Source organism: Puma concolor, chromosome E4, assembly GCF_028749965.1.
Source record: "Puma concolor isolate L17-30 chromosome E4, mPumCon1.1.hap2, whole genome shotgun sequence".
In the NCBI taxonomy this organism is placed as follows: domain Eukaryota; kingdom Metazoa; phylum Chordata; class Mammalia; order Carnivora; family Felidae; genus Puma; species Puma concolor.
In genome coordinates this window covers 34522048-34544272 of record NC_141683.1, presented here as the reverse complement: position 1 = coordinate 34544272, position 22225 = coordinate 34522048, and the positions used below count along the sequence as shown (strand labels likewise).

Genomic DNA, 22225 nt, shown 5'->3' with positions numbered 1-22225 from the left:
AGCACATGAGGTCCATACTCAGGAAAACCTGAACAGTCTTAACTAACCTGAAGAAGGAGTTCCTCTTCCTTTATGCGAGCTTGTTGAGAGAAAGCGCGTGGTTGCCCTGGGAACAACAGCTGAAGTCTGTTTTGCTGTAATATGAGCAGAGGTCAATCTTTTTGTTGTATGGAAACCCTTAGTCACTGGGGCATGGACAGCGGTGGACTTTTGTGTTGCTGGAACACTCTGTGTAAATGAAATTTTTGCTGTGGTGGATCTACGGGTTGCTGGTATGGCCTGTGTAGCAGACGCATTTGCCACGATGGGCTTCTGGGCTGCCGGTGGGGTCTCTGTAGATACAGCATTTGATACAGGGAGTTTTTTGGCTGTGGCTGAATCATTTGCTGTGGTAGGTTTCTGAGGAGTTGGTTGGGACTTTGTAGTTGAAGAATTTATTTTGGTGGATTTCTGAGGAGTTGGTAGGGCTTTTGTACCTGGAACATTTACAGTGGTAGGTTTCTCAGGAGTTGGTAGGGCTCTAGTAGCTGAAGAACTTACTGTGTTGGGTTTCTGAGAAGTTGATGGGACATTTACTGTGCTGGGATTTTGAGAAGTTGGTAGGGTTTCTGTAGCTGAAGAATTTAATGTGTCAGGTTTCTGAGGAGTTGATGGGAGCTTTGTAGCTGAAATATTTATTGTGTTGGGTTTCTGAGGAGTTGGTAGGGCTTCCATAGCTGAAGAACTTACTGTGTTGGGTTTCTGAGAAGTTGATGGGGCCTTTGTAGCTGAAACATTTACTGTGCTGGGATTTTGAGAAGTTGGTAGGGTTTCTGTAGCTGAAGAATTTAATGTGTCAGGTTTCTGAGGAGTTGATGGGAGCTTTGTAGCTGAAATATTTATTGTGTTGGGTTTCTGAGGAGTTGGTAGGGCTTCCATAGCTGAAGAACTTATTGTGTTGGGTTTCTGAGAAGTTGATGGGGCCTTTGTAGCTGAAACATTTACTATGCTGGGTTTCTGAGGAGTTGGTAGGGCTTCTGTAGCTGAAGAATTTATTGTGTCAGGTTTCTGAGGAGTTGAGGGGGACTTTGTAGCTGAGGCATTTGTTGTGTTGGATTTCTGAGGAGGTAAAAGGACTTCTGTAGCTGAAACATTTACTGTGTTGAATTTCTGAGGAATTGATGGGGACTTTGCAACTGGAGCATTTATGGTGGTGGGTTTCTGAGGAGCTGATGGGACTCTGGTACCTGGAACATTTGTGGTGGTGGGTGTCTGAGAAGTTGATGGGGCTCCAGTACCTGGAACATTCACTGTGGTGGGTTTCTGAGGAGTTGATGGGGCTTCAGTGCCTGGAACATTTTCTATGATGGGTTTCTGAGGAGTTGATGGGGCTTCAGTACCTGGAACATTCACTGTGGTGGCTTTATGAGGAGGTGATGGGGCTTTAGTACCTGGAACATTCACTGTGGTGGTTTTCTGAGGAGCTGATGGGACTTTCGTACTTGGAACACTTGCCATTGGAGGCTTCTGAACTGTTGGCACGCCCTTAGAAATCTGGGAATTTTCTGTGGAAGAGAATTGTACAAAAATTAGCTAAATAATGCTGTCAAGTTAAGATTTAGGAACCAACTGCTTGCTCTGTGACTTCTCCCTTTCTTCCTAAAAACACTTAAATTTGACATTTAGGAAAGCAAGTCTTATTGTGAATTTCCCAAGGACCTGAAATGCCACATTGTTTTTGCTCTGATATAAATGATACCCACAGCCAGTTAAAGTGGGTTTGCACCAAAGCAGTACTGAGGTTCGTAAACTGTTTTCTGTGTAAAGAAAGGAAACCAAAGTCAGAGTTGGTAGTAATCTCAGCCTGTGACACACCCCAAATTGAGATGTTTTCTCTCACAAAATGTCTTCCTTTGCTTATGCCAAGACCAAAGAACAACACTGGACAGACAGAGATAATCACAACATAGTTCCTTTTTCCAATGCTTTCTGGCATGTTAGCGACCTCAGAAACGTCTTTGTTTTACTTCTTTTTTCACATAATAAAGTCAACCTGAATAAAATAACTTTTTCCTCTTGTGCTGGCTACCAACTTTACATATCCTAATTTAGTTCCTCGTTGGATTTTAGGTCAGGTAACAAATATCTGAATTTGCAGCTTCCGTTAAGATCCTGTTACAAGAATCACAAATCTAAAAACTTGGCACAATTTTAGGTCTTCAGTGCCTTTTTGACTTCGCGTGGCTTGCAAATTCCTTCCTAAGGCAGCGCCGAGTAGGGCGACCCATTTCACCACACACTAGAAACTGTGGTCAAGTTCTCTAATTCTGCTAAGCTTCGGTGTTCTCATGTGTGTAATGAAGATAAAAACAAAGCAGATTTTATGACATTATTATAAGGAAGGAGAGGTATAACTGAGGTAAGTTATTCCCCACAGTTCTTGTCCCTGAAGCAACACATTTTAGCATAGTGCCAGTTCCACCAACACACGTTTTGCCCCATGCACTCACAGGTTGTGTGTCCTTTACTTCTGCTTCCTGTATCTACGTCAAATGACGCTGGAAAAAGGATAAGGCACATCAAATACCTAGCCAGTGGCACAGTACTTAGGCACTCAAAAAATGATAGATGGTGCTCTTAGAGTAAGTAAAGCTTTTACATGGGTTTTTCCTCTAAGATGCTCATATGTAAAATTTATCCTTTGTTCCACCATGTTAGTTCTCATTTTTGACCCAGGGGGCTTAGGTGCTAGTGGAGCTTAAGTTTCCTAGAAAGTGCTTCTCCGGTTACCTCTTTGTTATTTGGTGCCTAGTTTAATTCCATCGCCATTAGAAAGCACGCTCCGAATTATTTCAGTCCTGCTGCGATATACTGTGATTTAGAGCCCAGAATACAGTCAATGTTCCATGCACCCTTGAACAAAAAAGTTTTTCAGGGTTCCGTGCTCTTAAGAGCACTGAATGAAATATGTTTATATGAAAATATATCAGTTTTTTAAAGTTTAACTGTTGCTTCTATATTCCTTGTGGTTGCTTGTTCTATCAGCTATTGAAACAGGTATGTAGAATTCTCAAACTATAATCATGGATTTGTCTATTTTTCTTTCTGTCCATTTTTAACAATGTGTGGATTGAAGCTTTTTTTCAAGTGTTCATAGATTGTAGTTTGTGATAGATTCCTGTTGAACTGACCCCCTTTGTCATTATGTACTCTCCTACCTTACGTATGCCTTAATACTAATAGAATTGCATGAGCTGTTTTTATTTATTGATTTATTTTTGGTAATTGTTTGCAAAGTATATTTTTCCATCTTTTACGTCTGACCATTCAGTGTTCTTATAATTAAATTGGGTCTCTTGTAAAGCAGATAGTTTTTTGTTTTGTTTTGTTTTTTTAAATCCGGTCTGGCAATCTTAACTTACACTTAGTATAATTACTGATACAGTTGGGTTTATATCAAACACCTGACTCTTAGTTTGCCATTCCACCCATCATTTTATGTTTCTCTTCCTCTCTTGTTTCCTTTTGGACGAACTATTCATTAACATTCCCTTATTAGCTTATGATTTCTACATTCTGTCACTATTATTTTCATGATGGCCCCAGAGAGCATGGCATGTATTAGACTAGAGGTCAATTATGCAAATTAACATCTTTACCACTTTTTAGTATTGCCCAGAACCTTGTAACATTTGAATTCAATTTACCTCCTTCTGTCTTTTGCTTACTTGCTATTACACATTTGTATTTGACATAGAAGTCACATCCCCGGAGGCACTACGTTCACTGTTTTGTAGAGTCCATGGTCGTGTATATAATCTTGGTAGCGTTCTTCATTTCCTTTTGCATTTTCCTGTTTTACTTGGGATTATTTTCATTCTGCTTGAAGGACTAGTTTTACTGTGTCATTCAGTGCAGGTCTGGTCTGCTGGGGACAAGTTCCCTTGGTTTTCATAGGAGAACATATTCGTTTTGCATTCAGTCTTAAAGGATGTATTCACCAGGGAAAGAGCCTAGGGTGAGCAGTTCTCCTTTACTTGAAGGATTTCTTCTTGTTGTCTTTGGTTTCCATAATTTTTGTCGAGAAGTCCATGATCAGTTGTCGCTCCTTTCAAGATAATGTGTCTCTTTGTCTCTTGGTACTTTTATCATTATTTTAAGTTTCCAAAATTTTTGCTATGAGATGCCTGGAAATGGTTTTATATATATTCTGTTTAGAGTCCGGAGAACTTTTGCAATATGTTGATGTATTTCATCAGTTTTGGAACAGTGTGTCATTTCTCTGAATATTTCTATTCCTATTTATCTCCTTCTCTGTCTCTCCTCCTTAGCTAACATAGGTTAGAACAGTTTCACATGTCAAATATCTCCTAAAGTTGTATCTTTATTTTACATTTTCCCCCCTCTTTGTGCTTCTGGGCATTATTAATGAATCTTCCTTCCTGTTCCTAACACTGTTTCCTACTGTGTCCAAATCACTGTGAAACCTATCTATCATGCTCTTCATTTCGGATTTTGTATTTTTCAGCTGTAGAAAGTCTACTCCATTTTTACAGATTCCAGTTCTTTGTTGAAATTCTCTATTTATCTTTTCCTTTAATACCTTAAACATATTAATCACTTATTTTAAAGTCCTTGCCTGCTAACTCAATTATCTGGATCTCCTTTATCTGGATTTATTTCTCCCTGGTTTGGTTATAATTTCTTGCTTCTCACCATGCCTAATAACTTGTTTATTGTATTATAGATATTTGTATCTAAAACATTCAGAAGCTATGATCTTCCAAAGACAGGTCCCCTTTTCTGATAGGCAGACTGGTAATGGAGGTGATCACCTCCTCAGCCCATGAGGAACTGAGATGGGTCTCAGCCTCAGTAAGGCTCAGTCTATTCTACCAATGCCTCCGATCCTTGGGGATGGCCCCTGTGGGCTTTTCCTGGACAACCTGGAAGATCTTTGTTTCCTCATCGCTGGGAAACTGTGGGGGATCCCAGGTCTGTCCTTCAGAGTCCCCAGCCCAACAATCCAGCCTCCTTCCCCACACAGCTTCAAATGGTCACAAATATCTTAAGGGGCAGACTGGCTGTGTGCTTGATCCAAGCTTCTTCCTCAGATAGGTGTTCATTGCTCAAATACCATTAAGATCTGAGGAATTTCATTTTGTACTTTGGAAGCTCTGGGTCTAACACCCCAGTCTCCCCTGCAGCCCAGAAATCAGCAAATGACCTTTTGGAGAAACCAGCACTGCATGTGAGGACCTCAATTTTCCGTGTGTTTTCCTAACCCACCAGAACCATTAAAAGCTTTGCCCATTTCTTGGGGCACCTACGTAGCTCAGTCAGTTAAGCGTTCAACTTGGGCTCAGGTCATGATCTCGTGGTTTGTAGGTTCAAGCCACGCTGGGCTGACAACTCAGAGCCCGGAGCCTGCTTCGGATTCTGTGCCTCCCTCTCTCTTTGCCCTTTCCCTGCTCATGCTTGGTCTCTCTCTCTCTCTCTCAAAAATAAGTAAACATTAAAAAATAATTTAAAAATAAATAAATAAAAGCTTTGCCCACTTCTCTCTTTCCTGGCAGTGGTTTTTTTTATGTGAGTTGTGACGAATCCCCAGCCCAGGTGTACCTCAGAACATCTTGCCTTCACTCACCACCCCCAGGAATTCGAGTTCATGCAGTCCTCCTTGTTCCCAGGACTTGTATCTTATGCCTTTAAAAATATGACTTAAAAGGGGGTCTCTAGGTGGCTCAATCGGTTAAGTGGCCATCTCTCGAATTTCAGCTCAGGTCATGATCTCACGGTTCATGAGTTCGAGCCCCGCATCATGGAGCCTGCTTGGGATTCTCTCTCCTCCTCTCTCTCTTTCTGCCCCTCCCCTGCTCTCTTTCTCTCTCTCTCTCTCAAAAAATAAAAATGGGGGCGCCTGGGTGGCTCAGTCGGTTGAGCGTCCAACTTCAGCTCAGGTCACGATCTCACGGTCTGTGAGTTCGAGCCCCACGTCGGGCTCTGGGCTGATGGCTCAGAGCCTGGAGCCTGCTTCCAATTCTGTGTCTCCCTCTCTCTCTGCCCCTCCCCCATTCATGCTCTGTCTCTCTCTGTCTCAAAAATAAATAAACATTAAAAAAAAATTAAAAAAAAATAATAAAAATGAATTAAAAAAATATGACTTAAAATAATGGATCCAGATTTGGCAGTTATGGTAATAGAAACATTAGCCTACCATAGCCTACTTGGGCACTATCCTAGAGTTGTAAGCTCTAAATAACTGATAATTTAAGAAAGCAGGGTAAAGTAACCATGACATGTGTCAAATAGATTAAGGGGGAAAAAAAACACATATCAAACCTCACCCATAATTAAATTAACTCAAACAATAAAATGAAATGTTCACTGCTTATATTGTCTCATCTCCACATCATAATAACCATGCTCATTAACTGTGCAGAGAACCAGCACAATGACGCGATATGGGTAGGACAGTAAATTGCTACATTTTCTTTGGAAACAGTGTTGATAACATCTATCAAAAGTTCAAATGCATATACCTTTGCTTCAGTAATTACACTGCAAGGAATTTATTGTACAAAATGTACTTGCCCACACGTGCAATTCCAGATGTATAATATTCCTTGCAGCATCTTTTGTCATAATAATTTACAAAGCAAACTAGAATCAAAAACTAAATTCCCCTCAACAGGTTAAATAAATGATACATCCATACAACAGCTATGATTAAAAAAATAAATGTTGTAAAAAAATATGCGTATGTATGTTTATTTTCTAGAATCGAACACGAAAATTTGTGAACAGCGGTCACTTCTGAGGGTTTACTTCTCATTTTATACTAGTCTGCATGGTTTTAATATTACTGCTCTGTTAATGTACACCATTTATAACACAAACCTACTTTTCACAAACACTGATGTTTAAAAATCCATGCCAATGCAATTCCAAGTATAATTATAAAAGTAGCATTTGCTTGAGTTATACCGGCATTCAAACATGACATTGCTAAAACAAATACCACCTACTGGGACTACTATCTAGATCCTAGATAGTCTAACTATCTAACTTTCCCTCCTAACTGAATAAAATAAGCCACGCTACGGACCTTTGTATGAGTATTAACTCATTGAAAGTAATATGGTAAGAAGTAGCAAACTTAAGCTAATTCACTATAGCATGAGACATTACGGTGTGTGTGTGTGTGTGTGTGTGTGTGCACGTGTGTGTATTTGTATATGCTGTGTGTGTATATGTATGTATTTATTTATACATTATCATATGTTCTCCATATCAGTAGTTCTTTCTTTCTTGTAACCCATAGACTCTTCTGAGGATCTGATAAAAAACTGTGTCCCCCAGAAAAATGCAGATATGCACACGTACAACATCGTACATTCATTTCTCAGGGGGTTCATGGAATCTCTGTAGCCCACATATAGTCCTAAAGGTAAAAATAAAACAAAAACATAACTATGCAAACTGATTACCTTTGCATTCAGGGGGCAGGCCACTCCATTCTCCTTGATCATCTTTGACAGTACAATAAATAGAGTTCTCTCCGATCAGGGTAAAGCCTGGATTACACTGATATTTTACAGACTGTTGATACACATAGGTTTTCCGTGGATTTTGAATGATTCCGTTGCTAATTTCTTGTGGTTCTGGACAAACAATTTCTTTAAAAAATTCCAACATATTTTAAATTAATAAAACTGCCAAGGTATTTTTACATAAGACTAAGATATGTTAAATTATTTTAAAGAATTAAAAATCTACCATTTCTCTAAATTCAGCATTATCAACAAGGGATGCTTATAAATACATATTAAGTAACGAGAACATATTTGGAGCTTTGGATGCAAATGTTGTAAAACATGAATGCTAACATTAAGACCAATGTATAAAAATAAGATTTAGAACAGGGGTGCCTGGTTGGCTTAGGCATTTAAGCATCTGACTCCTAATCTTGGCTCAGGTCATGATCTCACAGTCTGTGGGATCTCGCTCTGCATCAGGCTCTGCTCTGACAGCATGGAGCCTGTTTGGGATTCTCTCTCTCTCTCTTCCCTTGTCTTAAACCCCTTCCCTGCTCTCTCTCTCAAAATATATTAAAAAAAATAAATAAATAAGATTTAGAACATATATGTAAAGCAAAAATTACAATAAAGTCTGCACATATTCCAGATCAAATTTTGCTAGAAAAAAGTAAATACTGCCAGAGTTCAGAAGTGAAAGCAGGACAGAGATTTTAAGGAGGATATGGAACTTGAATTTAATACTGAGATGTACCCTTCTGCGAAGACAGCAGAGAAGAGGGCATTGCTCTTTATTCCAGGGAAAAATGATGCTAAATGAAAGGAGCTTAGAAGTCAAGAGGCGGGGTGCCTGGGTGGCTCAGTCAGTTGAGCTTTTGAGACTTCAGCTCAGGTCATGATCTCATGGTCTGTGAGTTTGAGCCCTGCAATGGGCTCTGTGCTGACAGCTCAGAGCCTGGAACCTGTTTCAGATTCTGTGTCTCCCTCTCTCTTTGCCCCTCCCCCACTCACGCTCTGTCTGTCTCTGAAAAATGAATCAACCTTAAAAAAATAAAGTAGTTAAGTGGCATACTTGGGAAATACGAATAGATCATTTTGACAGAGCAAAATACCTTAAATGTCAGGATTACATTTTAACCTTTAGGATAAATTTTTTTAAGCATGTATTGACTCACAGCCTTTTACTTCACGTAAATTTATTGAGCAGCGGAATATGTCAAACAAATACAAGCAGAGTCTCTCTGGTTATACTATAAAAAGAGACCTCTCTCTAGAAGTTGCCCTGATTAAAAAAACAATGCAATGGTTCCACATTCTCTAGAGCCATGACGTTGTTTGTTATTTTTTTTCCCTTGAATCAGGAAAGCAATGTGATCACCTGTATACATCGAGCGGCCTTAAGTAACCAGAGAATACTAGAAAATTTATAAATTACTTTTAGGCCATCGATCAAAGCAAGGAGCAAAAACAAGTTAGTCTGCTGTGCTCTGGGCTTGGGTCTGATAACAACACATATCACCATCGGTACAGTTCAGATATTTTCCGAGTGCCTAATGCATACCAGGCATTGTTCTAGAAACAGAATTGCAAAACTAAAGAAGATATTAAGTCCTGGGTCTTCAAGCAGAGTGACAAAAAAGATTTTAATTTGATCTTTAACTAAATACAAAAGATTTTAATTTTAACACAAGATAGGGAGACTTTCGGCAGAAGTGTGTTCCGTGGTGTGGAAAGAGAGAAGAAGGACAGTTAACCAGCTGGAAGGTCAGGAGAAACTTCTAGAAGGACTATCAAAGCAAACCCTCAATAAGAAAAAAAAGAGAAGTCCTGCAATTGAAGGGGCCAAAGGACACTCCAGGCAGAGGCAGTCACAGAAGGAAAGCGGGAGGGCAGTGAGTGTGGGTACAGCATGAAGTATGAGGGCAAGACATAAGCACGGAGTAGGAAGGCCACGGCTAGCCTTGTATGCTTCACCAAGGAGTCTGGACGTTGTAAGTGACGAGGAGACAAGGATCAGCTTTAAGAAGGAAGAGATGAGACACATTTGTGTTTCAGATGCATCACTCTGGGTAGCGTGTGAATGAAATATTACAAGAATAGAGGATGGGGCCATTGCGAACAGTGTCACTTTTGAGCTCAGGCCAAGTGGGGACTCTTGCCCTAGCTCCCACACTTTATTTTCTTTTTAAGTTTTATTTATTTTGAGATAGACGGGGTGGGGAGGGGCAGAGAGAGAGGGAGAGAGAGAGAGAGAGAGAGAGAGAGAGAGAGAGAGACTCCCAAGCAGGCCTTGCACCATCAGCACAGATGTGGGGCTCAAACTCACGAACCGTGAGATCATGACCTGAGCCGAAGTTGGATGCTGAACCAAGTGAGCCACCCAGATGCCCCTGGCTCCCACACTTTAAAAGGCTACGCTGTGGCCCTCCTCTGACTGTGCCTCTCCCTACCGGGTGGGATATCTGCAGGGCATGAAGGCGTGCTCACTGCGAGCTCCCCCTCCACTCCCGCTGTAAATCATGCTCTAGGAACTGGCCCAGAATTCCCTGTGCCAGCACCCTTTGCAGGGCCTGAAAGGTCCCTTCTCCTGGTCTGTATTCTACTTTTTTTTTTTTAATATGGAACACTTCACAAATTTGTGTGTCATCCTTGAGCAAGGGCCACGCTAATCTCTGTATTGTCCCAATTTTAGTATATATGCTGTGGAAGCAATCACATGGTCCCGATTGTTGAGAATGGTCTATACTGTCGATGTGTACATCTGCAGCCCAAAGTTCAGTGGAGTGGGAAAAAAGGTCACAGGGCGCATGGCTTGGGTGTGTGGGCCGAGTGGTCCATTGACAGGCATCAGAGACTTCTCACAGCGACAGAAGGGGATACCTATTTGAGACAGATTGGGTCTTAGGTCACGAACCTCCATTTAGATTTGCTCTGGGCCCTTGAAAATGTTAGGAGTGGCCCTTACTGCAAGAGTCCAGATGAAGGATAATCAACCACACAGCAGTCATACAGACAGAGGATAAGACACAGGTTTGGAAGTATATTAAGGAGATAAAGCAAAACGATTTAGTGATTAGAAGTGGGAGGTAAAGATAATGGGATGGGTCTTGGATGGCAGATATTATACAGATATATTCCAGGACTGCAGGGGATAGCAGTTCACTAAAGGTACTTCTGAAAAAAGGAAACATTGGGAAGGGCACCTGGGTGGCTCAATCGGTTGAGCGTCCGACTTCTGCTCAGGTCATGGTCTTGCGGTCCTTGGGTTTGAGCCCCACGTTGGGCTCTGAGCTGTCAGCTCAGAGCCTGGAGCCTGCTTCAGATTCTGTGTCTCCCTCTCTCTCTCTGCACCTCCCCTGCTCACACTCTGTCTCTCTCTCTCTCTCTCTCAGAAATAAACAAACAATAAAAATTTTTAAAAAAAAAAAAGAAAACATTGGGAGAAAGATAGGAAAACAGATCCTTCTGACATTGAAGCTTCATTCAGAAAGGACCAAGCACTACCGAAGTTTGATATATAACAAGGACACATCTTGACCTCTTAACCTTTTCTTTCCTTCCTCAATCTACACGCTGACATTAAAGCACTCTGGTGCGTCCAGAGGCCACGGCTGTGTACTTAAGGTGAGGCAGCTCACTGTTTAAGAATGTGTATTTTCCACTTCATCCTTTGGCATTGTCCAAACAGAAAAATTAAGTCACGTGGAAAATGAGAATCAGAGCCTAAAAGAACTGGGCTTTATCGGGATAGCTGAAGGCACAGGTTTTTTAAGGAAAAAGGGCTCCTTTTTTGCAAGACACAGGTGTCCGTGGTCGCTGAACTGCGAAATGGATAGAACAATCAAAGAGGAAAACAGGAACCCCAGTCAAAGAGGAAAATGGAGTTCAAGTTACCAGACAGGGAGTAGGACCGTGGCCCAGCCCCGGCCAAACATGAAGAGAAAGTGTGTTTGCAGTGCAGAAGCTCTACTGTGCTGGGTTACGTGCTTGGTGTCCACATGTCTGTGAAGTTCCTGACAGCAGTTGCTTGTGAAGATCGCAGCCTCAGACCGAGAGACTGCTTGTCCAGACTCCTGGACAAGTTGTCTGTGTCAGGAAAAAAATACAGTCTGGTTCCTCTTTGCCGTCCAAACTTACTCTAGTACCATGCACAACATCCCCTGCTGGATGGTGGAAATGGGAAAGATGGTGGGGGGCAGTAATGCTAAAATTTTCGAAGTAATAACAACGAGACAAAGATGTAGCAGAGAGAGGAGGGTGGAGTCAGCACAAGGAGGGTGTGGGTGTGATCAGCTTACTCCTGTAAGCTCTTGGCTGGCAAGGCTTCAATTTATTTGTCTTCATATCAACTGACCCCACACATTGCCTCCTACAGTGTGCCCATCAATATGTGCTGGACAAATTACGCTAAGTCTATTCTAGTTTCCTGCTCCTAATAACACCAAAAACTTGAACTTAGCAATGATTTTAGCAAAGATGGGAGAAATAAAGCCTACATTTTAAAAGTTTTTAAGAAATGTTTATTTATTTTTGAAAGAGAGAGAGAGAGAGAGAGAGAGAATGAGATAGAGACAGAGACGGAGACAGAGAGAAAGGCAGAGAGAGAGGCAGAGAGAGAATCCCAAGCAGGCTGTGCACTGTTAGCATGCAGCCCAATGTGGGGCTCAGTCTCACGAACCGTGAGATCATGACCTGAGCCAAAGTCAAGAGCCAGAACTCAGCCAACTGCACCCACTCGGGTACCCCTCAAGTCTACATTTTTAAATGCTACATTTTTTCTTAAGAAGAAAAAAGAAATATGTTCCATGGATTTTACCCCTCTCAATTTTCAGGAGACCTATATCTAGAGTGGATATAAATTTGGCTTGATACATGTATGTATGATATTATTTCTGTGCCCTACCTCCCTTTTAGCAGATAAGATCCTCAAGTGCAGAAATCATATTTCTTCTATATTGTATAACTTTATTTCTCTAATGGTGAAAAATAAATCACACTTGAGAACATTTATTGATAATTAGCTCAGCTCATAATCCCACAAGAGGCAGATAGGCAACACTGGGTTTTAGAAAAATAATGGATTTGAATCCAGAAGTCTGGGTTAAATGCCTTCTCTTGCCACTTATGTTGGGATGTAGGGTCAGATCATATAGATTCTCTGATAAAAAGTATTTTAATCCATAAAGTTAAAAATTGTGGGGGAAGAAAAACTCTGTATCTATTTTGCTTGACTGTTAGAAGGAAAGGTAGGATAATGTACGACTGAGCACAATACATATCTCAGTTTGTTGGCTTTTGTGTGTGTGTGTGTGTGTGTGTGTGTGTGTGTGTGTGTGTGTGTGTTTTGGAGTTTGTTGGGTTTTTAATCCTTTATCTCCATAACTAATAAAGTAAGATACATTACTGATAAAGTAGCTAAGACATTCCTACATTGGAAAGTAAGGGTACTACAAATATACACTGTGGATAATTCTTAATGAGAGAAAGTAACGCAGGGGCGCCTGGGTGGCTTAGTCGGTTAAGCACCGACTCTTGGTTTTGGCTCAGGTCATGATCTTCCAGTTTCATGAGTTCAAGCCCCGCATCCAACTCTGCGCTGACAACACAGAGCTGCTTGGGATTCTCCCTCTCCCTCTCCCTCTCTCTCTGCCCACCCCACCCCCACCACTTGCGCTGTCTTCGTCTCTCTCAAAAATAAATAAACTTAAAAAAGAAATAAGAGCGTAATTTACCACTGATTATTCAGCCTCACCACCAGAGCACTTAGGTTTTTTTCAGTCTTACCTTCGCATTTTGGCAATGGGTCACTCCAGTCCACAGCCTGGTCTACAAGGGAACAGTAACTAGAAGCTGAACCTACTAGCCTATACCTAAAACAATGAATGGAGAGAAAAGTTAGGTCTCATCCGCACGTGTTTGACTTCGTTTAAATTCTCCAGAATTATCACCTTAAAATATTTACTATCCCCGTAGATGGAGACGAGACAATAGTTGATCAAAGTTTACATGGCAGTGTAAAGGAAAAGAAAAATTTACTTTGAAAAAGGTGATATCCAAACGAAAAAAAGGTAGGAGACAGGCAAAACATTTTTGATTTGGGTGGAGTCCGTGTGAGAGAACATGAAAGTGTTTTGAAACATTTTACGGTGATACAGATGTTTGGATATTTTATATTTCTGAATGCTAAATGATCAATAAGGCGTTCACAGAATAAGAGAACATATTTTAAGGGTTCAAAGTACTCCCCAGATTTGATATTAATCATATTAATGATCCAAACGTCTCTGTTTCATACAGGAGACAAGTGATGCTGGTATTTTTATTTTCTAAAGAGCAGGGACACACACACACACACACACACGGAGTAAAATATCATAACTCAATGCGCAGATATTCAATGAGAAAATGAACATAAAGTTTCCAGAAGTGTCTGAGACACTGATGATACTCAATGAGTGAGTTCCTCTTCCGTACATATGGGACTTAGAAAAGACCTCAGGGCAGAATGGTATTTCCACACTAGGAATAAATGTCTTTAACACATCATACTTTCTAACAGGCCATTTGCATATAGAAGAAAATATGGTAAATTTAGGCAAATGAAGGACTGGTTTCATTTGAACCATTGAAGGACTTAATTTCTGCAAGTGCAAACATGTTTTTCTTCCTTCGCCAATCACATTTAAAACGTTCTAGTGAATCATAGACGTACTGAAATCTAGCAATTGAGGGAATTTGATGTTACAAGAAATTGTCTTTCCTTGCCCCATTTTATTACACGTAACTGTGATGAGCTCATGATGAAAGATCTTTGAGCAGAGGACTCGTTTTATGGAGACTGGCTTGAAAACACTGACCACAAATATAAACACTTACACCTTCCATCCTGTTTTCACACTAATTAAATATAGAGTATAAATACAAACTATGCCCAGACGTACCCTGTGTCACACGAGAAGGAAATAGATGCACCATATAATATGTCAGTCGTTATACTGACATGACCATGTGTTATATCTCCAGGAGTAGGACAGGATTTTTCTAGAAGACAGCACAAATTTATTTTTTCATTAGATTATCAGGCACATCTATGCAAATGCATTGTCACTTCTTATCCGTAGACGTTTCATACACTGCTTTCATATGGTAAGTTTCAAATAATGTATTTAGAATATACACTCATTACATCTGAGGTGGCCTTAAACTAATTAAATGTGAAATGTGTGAGTTAATTAATATTCCTATCTCACGAGTATTTAGTTTGCCTAATTTAAAATAAAATTAATGGTTCTTTTCAGAAATTCTAAATAATGACAGGCACACGTAGACTTCTGGCATGAATGAAGGAAGAAATACTATTTCCCCAAATACCGTATGATTGAGAATACTCTGTAAAATTATACTCACTTTTACAAAATTCATCTGGTATGGACCACGTAAAATTCTGAAGGCAAGTTAGTTTGTCTGAGAGAGTTTGGTTCCTTCTGTAGCCCGGACGGCAATCGTATTCCACAACGAAACCCTCGGGGAAATAATTCTGTTTGCTAAAAGACCTCTTGAGCGATGCAAAACGTAGCCTGGGTGGAACATCGCAGCTACCTGAAAGTATGAACAAGAGCAACAACATAGGTAACATCACTTTGTTTTATAATCTATGTTTAATTATCCAGAATTATTTGATCCTTTACATCACGCCTTTTTCTGTACTTCTTTGTACATATTTGGTATTTGACCATATTAATATGACTATGACATTTACAGCACATCAAGCATATTCACACGTGTGCTTATGAAGTAAATTGGGTATGTAGATATCACTATGCCCACAATGCAGGAAGTAGAACCCATTTAAATTGCTGGCACAGTTCTGGCACTGACGATTATTTGCCCTATGGAGGATGGGGAGGAGATCAGATGAAAACCAGTATTTCCAGACTCCTGGGCTAATGTCCTGGGCAATGACAATACCAGTGACAGTAATAGCTAATATCTGTTGAATACTTCTAAATGTCTTATACATGTAAAAACTCATTTAATCCTAACAACCCAGGAGGCCAAGGATCAGATGGGCCAATAATGTACATAAAAGTATTAACTGTAAATGTCTGGGCAATTGTGAATTTGGAGAAGCATGGGATCGTGGAAGGGACATTGGATGTCTAGTCCAAAGGCTCAAGTTCAGACGCTGGCTCTCGTGCATTAGAACTGCTGATCTCAAGAAGTTATCTCACTTCTGGGGGACTGTTTTCCAGCTGTAAAATGGGGGGAAGAGTCCCCACCCAACTCAATATATGTAGAAGGGTTATAAACTCTAAAACTTGATACATGCTCAAAGGCCTACTTACTTCAACACACTGCCTTCTGAAATCATGGATACGTAAAAACAAAAAGTTAAAGCTGATTTCACACCTGGTTGCAAAAAACACTTGTGGCAGGTCCTGTATTTATGTACCTTCTATTACTGCAGGTTGTCCAAAGCTAGGAACCAAGTCTTACCTTTATGTTTACTTGTATATGTCAAAGCTAATGCAGGACTATGCCTCTAATGATAGATTTGGAGGTAAAAACAGAGAACTTTTTAAAACACCACCACAGAGTGGTATTCGCTAAGTCCTACCTTCCAAAATGAAATTTAAGAAAACAGACCTCTGTTATGTGTCTCAAGGTGATTGCCAAACATATATAATTTACTTCCTACGTTGTACCTATTGTTTATTTTCTCTATTATTTCAGGAGGTACAGCATTAAGGGGAAACAACAACAACAACAACAAAACCCACAAAAAAACAAAACAAACAAACAAAAAACAACAGAAACCCCAAACCTGTTAACGAAGAAGTAGGACCTATTCTGGGAAGTAATGACAGTCAATTAGCTGCAGGGTAAAGTGCCAGCTATACCCTGGGGTTTAATAATGCTTGAAAACTATCAATTACCAGTCACTGCGAAGAGGGATAAAATTAAGCTAACAAGATACATTCCATTCCCATAACTTACATACAAAAAAATTAAGAACTTACGGTTACAAAATGCTGCCACCTCCGACCATTGATTGTTACTGAGACAGATCACGGAGTCTGGCTTGCCAGGGACTTTTACAAAGCCTTCATTACATTTGTATGTTACTGTGGTTCGTTCAGGAAAACTCTTAAGATCACGATCACTCAGAGTTGGGTGGGCATTAGGTACCTCTGGGGGCAAGCTGCAGTCACCTAGGGAGGAAAAAAAAAAAAAAAAAGCACTGAAGGAATTAGTACTTTTCAATTCACAGCAACATACCTTTTCCCAGAGGAGTAAGGGAAGCGGCAAGGGCCTTTGATACACATGTAACAGTTCCATCCAGCGCTGAACTTCCAAATTCCATCCAGGAACTTGCTAGGCTGCCATTCTTGTCAATTAATTCAGTGCTAAAATAAGGAAGGAACCCCTTCCCTTCATTATTTTGTTTGTAAAGTGGTTTAGAACACGCATACAGTTGCTAAGCGCACAATGAAGACAGACGCCCCCTCCGGACGTTACTACCCAAAGAAGACGCGCAAACTTGTAGCGTCCCGTGTAGCACCCAAATGTGTAAGAGGTGAGAGTGGTCAACTCTTTGGCCACCCACCCTTAAAGAGATGTTTTGGGGGGGAGGGGAGGCTGAGCATTCACTCTTTGAGCCCTGCCCTTTGGGTTCCCCGTGTTCCGCTGCTCCGCAGACTCAGCCCGCGCTTCCTCAACCGTCCACGCCTCACTCCTAAAGCCACGCGAGCTGGGGGCCGGCACCCCAAGACCCCAAAACTTGCAGTTTAGCAGCGGCGATCCTCTCCCTGTCCCCAAGGGGTCGTGCTAGTGGGAGCTCTGAGCCTCAAGGGTAGAGGATTACGGGAACAATTACCCGTGCCCGCATTCCTCACCTCCCCCGGGTCCCCAGACTTCCCGGTCTCCGCGGAGACGGATCCAGCCCCTCCCACGCGGACTAAGGGTTCACCCAGGGGGGCTGCCCCCCCACCCGGGTCCCCCGCTCACCCTGCGCGGCGGGTGGACACAGCAGCAGCAGCGGCACGCTCAGCCCGCCAAGGAAACGCAGCGCTGCGGGGACGCTCCGCCGCGCGGGACCCATGGCGCGCGGGGACGGGGATCCGGAGCGAGTCCAAGCGGCTCCAGCAAGGAGCCGTAACTAGCAGCAGCGCCCGACGGTTCCGCCGGGCGAGTTAAATTAGCGCCTGGGCGGGGCTGGCGCTCTGAATCACCAAGGGTGGGGCAAAGAGACGGGTGGGGGAGTTTGCTGCACCAGGTGCCGGGCAGGGCGAGGGCGAGGGCGGGGGCTCTCGCGTCACCCGCCCCCAGGGATCCCAGACTTGGAAAGGCGGATAAGGGGCCGGGAGAGGGGCTCGCTTTTTCTCTTTGCTGGGGTGGGGCCTGCGGTGAGCTCCCATCTGCAAATGTAAATATCTGCCTTCCAAGTAAAAAACTGGGGGGAACGGAGGAGAAGCGAGTGGCGTTGGCTTGGTTCCCCAGGAATCTCAGTTAGGTTACCAGGAAAGTAAGCGGGCTTGAGGCGGAAAGGAAGGTGCCTCGGATTCGGAGGTAGCTCTTGGAGGCTGAGAGAGTGCCTGCCCAGGGACCTGGTGCCTTCAACTAGAGGTCTGTCAAATGCCAACCAGAATAGGAAAAAAAAATAAAATAAAATAAGTTGTGTGGTCTCCCAGGACAGTTCCTAATCTGAAAACTGCAAGTGGGAAATGGCCCAAGAAAGGTCGAGCAGCACAGCAAGGAGTGGCCATTGTTCATACTATGCTTGGGCGGGAATCACTTTCCTCGCCAGCGTTCTCATTTACCAAGGACAGCTCATGAATTCCACTTTGGGACGATTTCAGTCCGACTGCTGGGAGAAATTCACCATCCTGCGGGTGTGTGTGTGTGTGTGCGCGTGTGTGTTGGGTGGGGAGAAAAATGCCGAAACAGAAACCAAACGCCAGAAAACGAAATGATAGGGTGGTGGTTTTAAGAGGAAAGTTTGTTGGAAGACTTTACGTATATGCCAGTGCTTTGCGATACTAGCTACACATTGGAATCACGTGGGTAGCTTTTAAAAATTCCAGATGCTCAAACTGCACCTCAGACTAGCTAGATTAGAATCTCTGGGGATCGGAAGGGGGCAGCAGGATGATCTAGAGCATTCCAGGTGATTCCACTGGGCAGCAGTTTGAGAAACACAAATCTACATGGTGGTGGTCAGAGTAATGATCCCCCCCGGACTCCCACCCTCACCAGGCCAGCACTGTCCCTGTCAGAAACAGGAAAGGACACTGATGGAAAGGCTGGTTACTCCTCTTCATGAAGAGTAACCCCAAGAACATTTTCCTTTAGTAATTCACCTGGATCTGGTTAGCAGAGGCCTACCCTAGGTTTTCCTATTCCCTCAAATACCTTACCTTGTTAGGTGAAATCCTTGACTTGGAAATGTGCCTTGGTCCGTGGACCAGCTGTGGGGGGGGGGGGGGGGGGTTATTTGTGGCATCCTGTCATGATACTCTTTCCTAAATGCTTTTGATCACTCTTTTTATGTTAGTACGAGATTTAGAAGAAGGAAAACAACAGTTTCGACAATACCAGTTTCTCTGGCTCATGCTTAGTGTAGTGAACTGGATGAACCCAGTGTCACCCAGTGCTAGAACCAATTGTATGGGCATTCCAGGAAAGGAAGTCCTGTAGTTTTTCACGGAAACCTATCAGTATTAAAACATTCTAGAGTTTAGGGACACCCAGGTGGCTTAGTCAGTTAAGCATCCACTCTTGATCTCTTGGTTTGTGAGTTCAAGCCCTGAGTTGGAGTTAGGTTCTGTCCTGACAATGCAGAGCCTGATTGGGATTCTCCCTTTCACCCTTTCTCTCTGTCCCTCCCCCGCTTCCGCACTCTCTCTCTCGCTCTCTCTCTCTCAAAATAAATAAACTTAAAAAAAAAAAAAGCCCAAACATTGTAGAGTTTAGAAGTTGGGCAGGGACACCTAAAATTATCTACTGTGACCCTCATACTTGATATTAAAACACCTTGGTTTTACTCCCATATGTGAAATAAAAACAAAGTATATCAGGGCCCAGCAGTGTTCTGGAATTCATACCAGATCTTTGTGTATTCTCCCTAAGAGGCTCCCGTGACCTTAACCACCGTCCCCTTCTGTCCTACATTTATAGGCAAATTGGTGTGAAAGGCAAGGTGGCATCATGAAGAAGATCTGAAGGTCAAGGCCACTACCTTAAGACCTGTCAGAAAACTTTGAGGCCCGTTAGAACTTTCTGTTTATTAAGTGAATGTAATACCTTTTTATCCAGGAAAACAATGAGCTCTGAAAAGGGTTTTCTAAAAAAGATCTTTAACACCCAGTTTAGCTACACTCACCTTCCAAAATATATTGTTCTCGATAAAAAAGAAAAAAAAAAGGAACTTTTCCAAGAACAACTGGGTAATACTGTGACCACCCAAAATTTCAACATTTTGAGGGCAAAGGGAAAGAAAGGAATCCAGTACCCATTTACTCAATTTAGAAAAAAGATGCTATGAAAACCTATGCATTGAGAAAAATGAAATATGCAATTTGGTAAGTTACAAGGATTCTTTTAAACAATGGCTTCAGGGGTGCCTGGGTGGCTCAGTTGGTTACGCATCCGACTTTGGCCCAGGTCATGATTTCACAGTTCGGGGGTTTTGTGCTGACAGCCTGGAGCCTGCCCCGGATTCTGTGTCTCCCTCTCTCTCTCTCTGTCCCTTCTGCGATAGCACTCTGTCTCTCCCTCTCAAAGATAAACATACCTACATACATACATAAATAAATAAATAAATAAATAAATAAATAAATAAATGTGTTCCAGATGCTTCATACACATTACCCCATTTTACTAACACCATTTCCAGAAGTGGAAATCATTGTCCACTTTTTCAGATGCTGAAAGGTTAAGTAAGTTTCCAGAATCCATGCAGCCAACAAGTGACCAGGCCTGAATCTACATCCGGTTTGTCTGATTCCAAAACCTATACTTCTCCAGTTCTACCACACAACGTTCTTTTTATTGGGACCAGTTGGCAAAGATTTCTTCTAAAGAGAGAACGCTGAATTAAGACCTTTGGGAGGTGCTTAGGGAATCCAGCTGCTTCTGGTGTCAACAGTTGACTCAAGTCTTCAGAACTGATCTTCCTGAAACTAGCTGTGTGTTCTCAATGAGTCACTCTGCCCCTTAAGGCCTCATTCCCACTTTGACTTAGAAAGAGCATGGAGTGGAAATGAAATAGTCTCTGCAGAGCTTTCCAATTCCAAAATGGTAGGTTTGTGTCAGTAGGTCGACAACATTTTTAAAAAATAGCACGTAAGTCTATGACTTTGGCAGAGGTTAGGGAACATGGCTGTCACTCTGTCCCAGAAACCATACAATGACTAAATCAAAGACGTTTAGTAAACTGAGGTGCACGTAGTATTCCGAAGCGCATTAAGAAAGTGCCAAAACTTGTGTTCATGACTCTGTGATCTACGACGGAGGTGTTATGGGACAAGTGCTATGAGAATGCCAGAGCCGGTATAGTGGGGGGCGGGATCAAAAAGAGAGAAAAGACCATGGCCAAAAGGGTGGAGGAGGCCAACGGCCTAGTGATTCAGCTAAATATGACGAATGAATATCATCAGTGCAATGGGGAAAAAACATGAGAGGTGATAAGTATGGTATGAGCACATGTTTGCAGTCAGAACAAGGTTAGTTGCTTCCAAGAACAGTAAGGTTACAGAGAAGATGGGGGAGTGAACTACAACCATGGAGGAAGTGGTGAAGAGGGCAAGAGATGGTCTGGCAAGAGACGTGGGAGCCTTAAACACAAGGCTTCTTCCTCTTCTGCTACTCAGAAGCGTTGATGGACTGTTGAACATCTTCAGCAGAGAAGTCCAAGGACAGGTTGGACGTCGTGTGCAAGATGCCGCAGCAAAGGTGACCGTGAGCAAAGACCCAATTTTACTATCTATGCAATAGTTCAGGCTGTTAAGATTGGAGAATAGAAATGTCTTTTCGTCTTCAAACTAATAAATCTATAATGACGAAATAGCCTTGTTACTCTATAAAACCCCTGACACGATTACTATAGCCATGGAAGTGTCTGCGTCTGTTCTGATCAAAGAAGTTTCAAAGGAAGAACTCACAGAATTCGGTGACTGATTAGATAAGGAACAAGTTGGGGAGAAAGTGTTCAAGATGACTCAGAAGTTTGGTGTCTGTGAGACCAGGGGCCCTGTTTAGAAGAACTATCCATTCCAAAGTCAAGGGAAGGATTTAGGGAAGGAATAGCAAATTTGGCCGCACACTTGTTGAATTTAAAATGCTTGGCAGGTGTCTGTGTGCAGATGCACAGCATGGGATGACACGTGGGCAGACTCAGTTGGAGCCTGGATGAGATACGGCTACAGGCAGGGTGACCAACAGAGACAGTGTAAACCAAAACTCAAAGAGGCCCAAAGGGTGAGCCTTGGGTACTCCCCACAACCACACTGAACTGAGTTCAGACAATAAAGCAGAAGGAGAGGGTAGTGGAAAAGGAAGGAGGGTAGTGCAATTTCCTTAAAGCCCAGGGATATGAAATAGTGAGCCAAATGTTATCATTCCAGTTATAGGTGAGGCAACTTGTGTTTAGGGAAGTTAAGTAACTAGCCCCAAACCACAGGGTTTGTGGAGGTGGAGCTAGGCTTAAG

The 22225-nt window shown here is 42.2% G+C and overlaps 1 protein-coding gene and 1 pseudogene across 10 annotated transcripts in view; both read right to left on the bottom strand.

Moving 5' to 3' along the window:
- Positions 1–17704, bottom strand: part of CD55 (CD55 molecule (Cromer blood group)) — a 48578-nt gene extending 30874 nt beyond the window's left edge. For 6 of the 10 annotated variants that reach the window (XR_015245914.1, XM_086693519.1, XM_086693515.1 and 3 more), the window contains exons 1-8: positions 17526–17703; positions 16538–16729; positions 14925–15116; positions 14459–14558; positions 13302–13387; positions 7470–7658; positions 1278–1544; positions 48–134 (exon numbers count right to left, since the gene is read on the bottom strand). Coding sequence is in view for 8 of the 10 variants with exons in the window: in XM_086693519.1 (XP_086549645.1) it covers positions 48–134; positions 1278–1544; positions 7470–7658; positions 13302–13387; positions 14459–14558; positions 14925–15116; positions 16538–16729; positions 17526–17619 (1207 nt within the window). In the remaining 2 variants the exon portion in view is untranslated. Of the gene's footprint in view, positions 1–47; positions 135–1277; positions 1545–7469; positions 7659–13301; positions 13388–14458; positions 14559–14924; positions 15117–16537; positions 16730–17525 lie in introns of all 10 variants that reach the window. The other 4 variants (XR_015245915.1, XM_086693516.1, XM_086693514.1 and 1 more) reach the window with 3 other exon arrangements.
- LOC112857970 (U6 spliceosomal RNA) lies at positions 10130–10229 on the bottom strand (annotated as a pseudogene).
- Positions 17705–22225: the final 4521 nt, after the last annotated feature.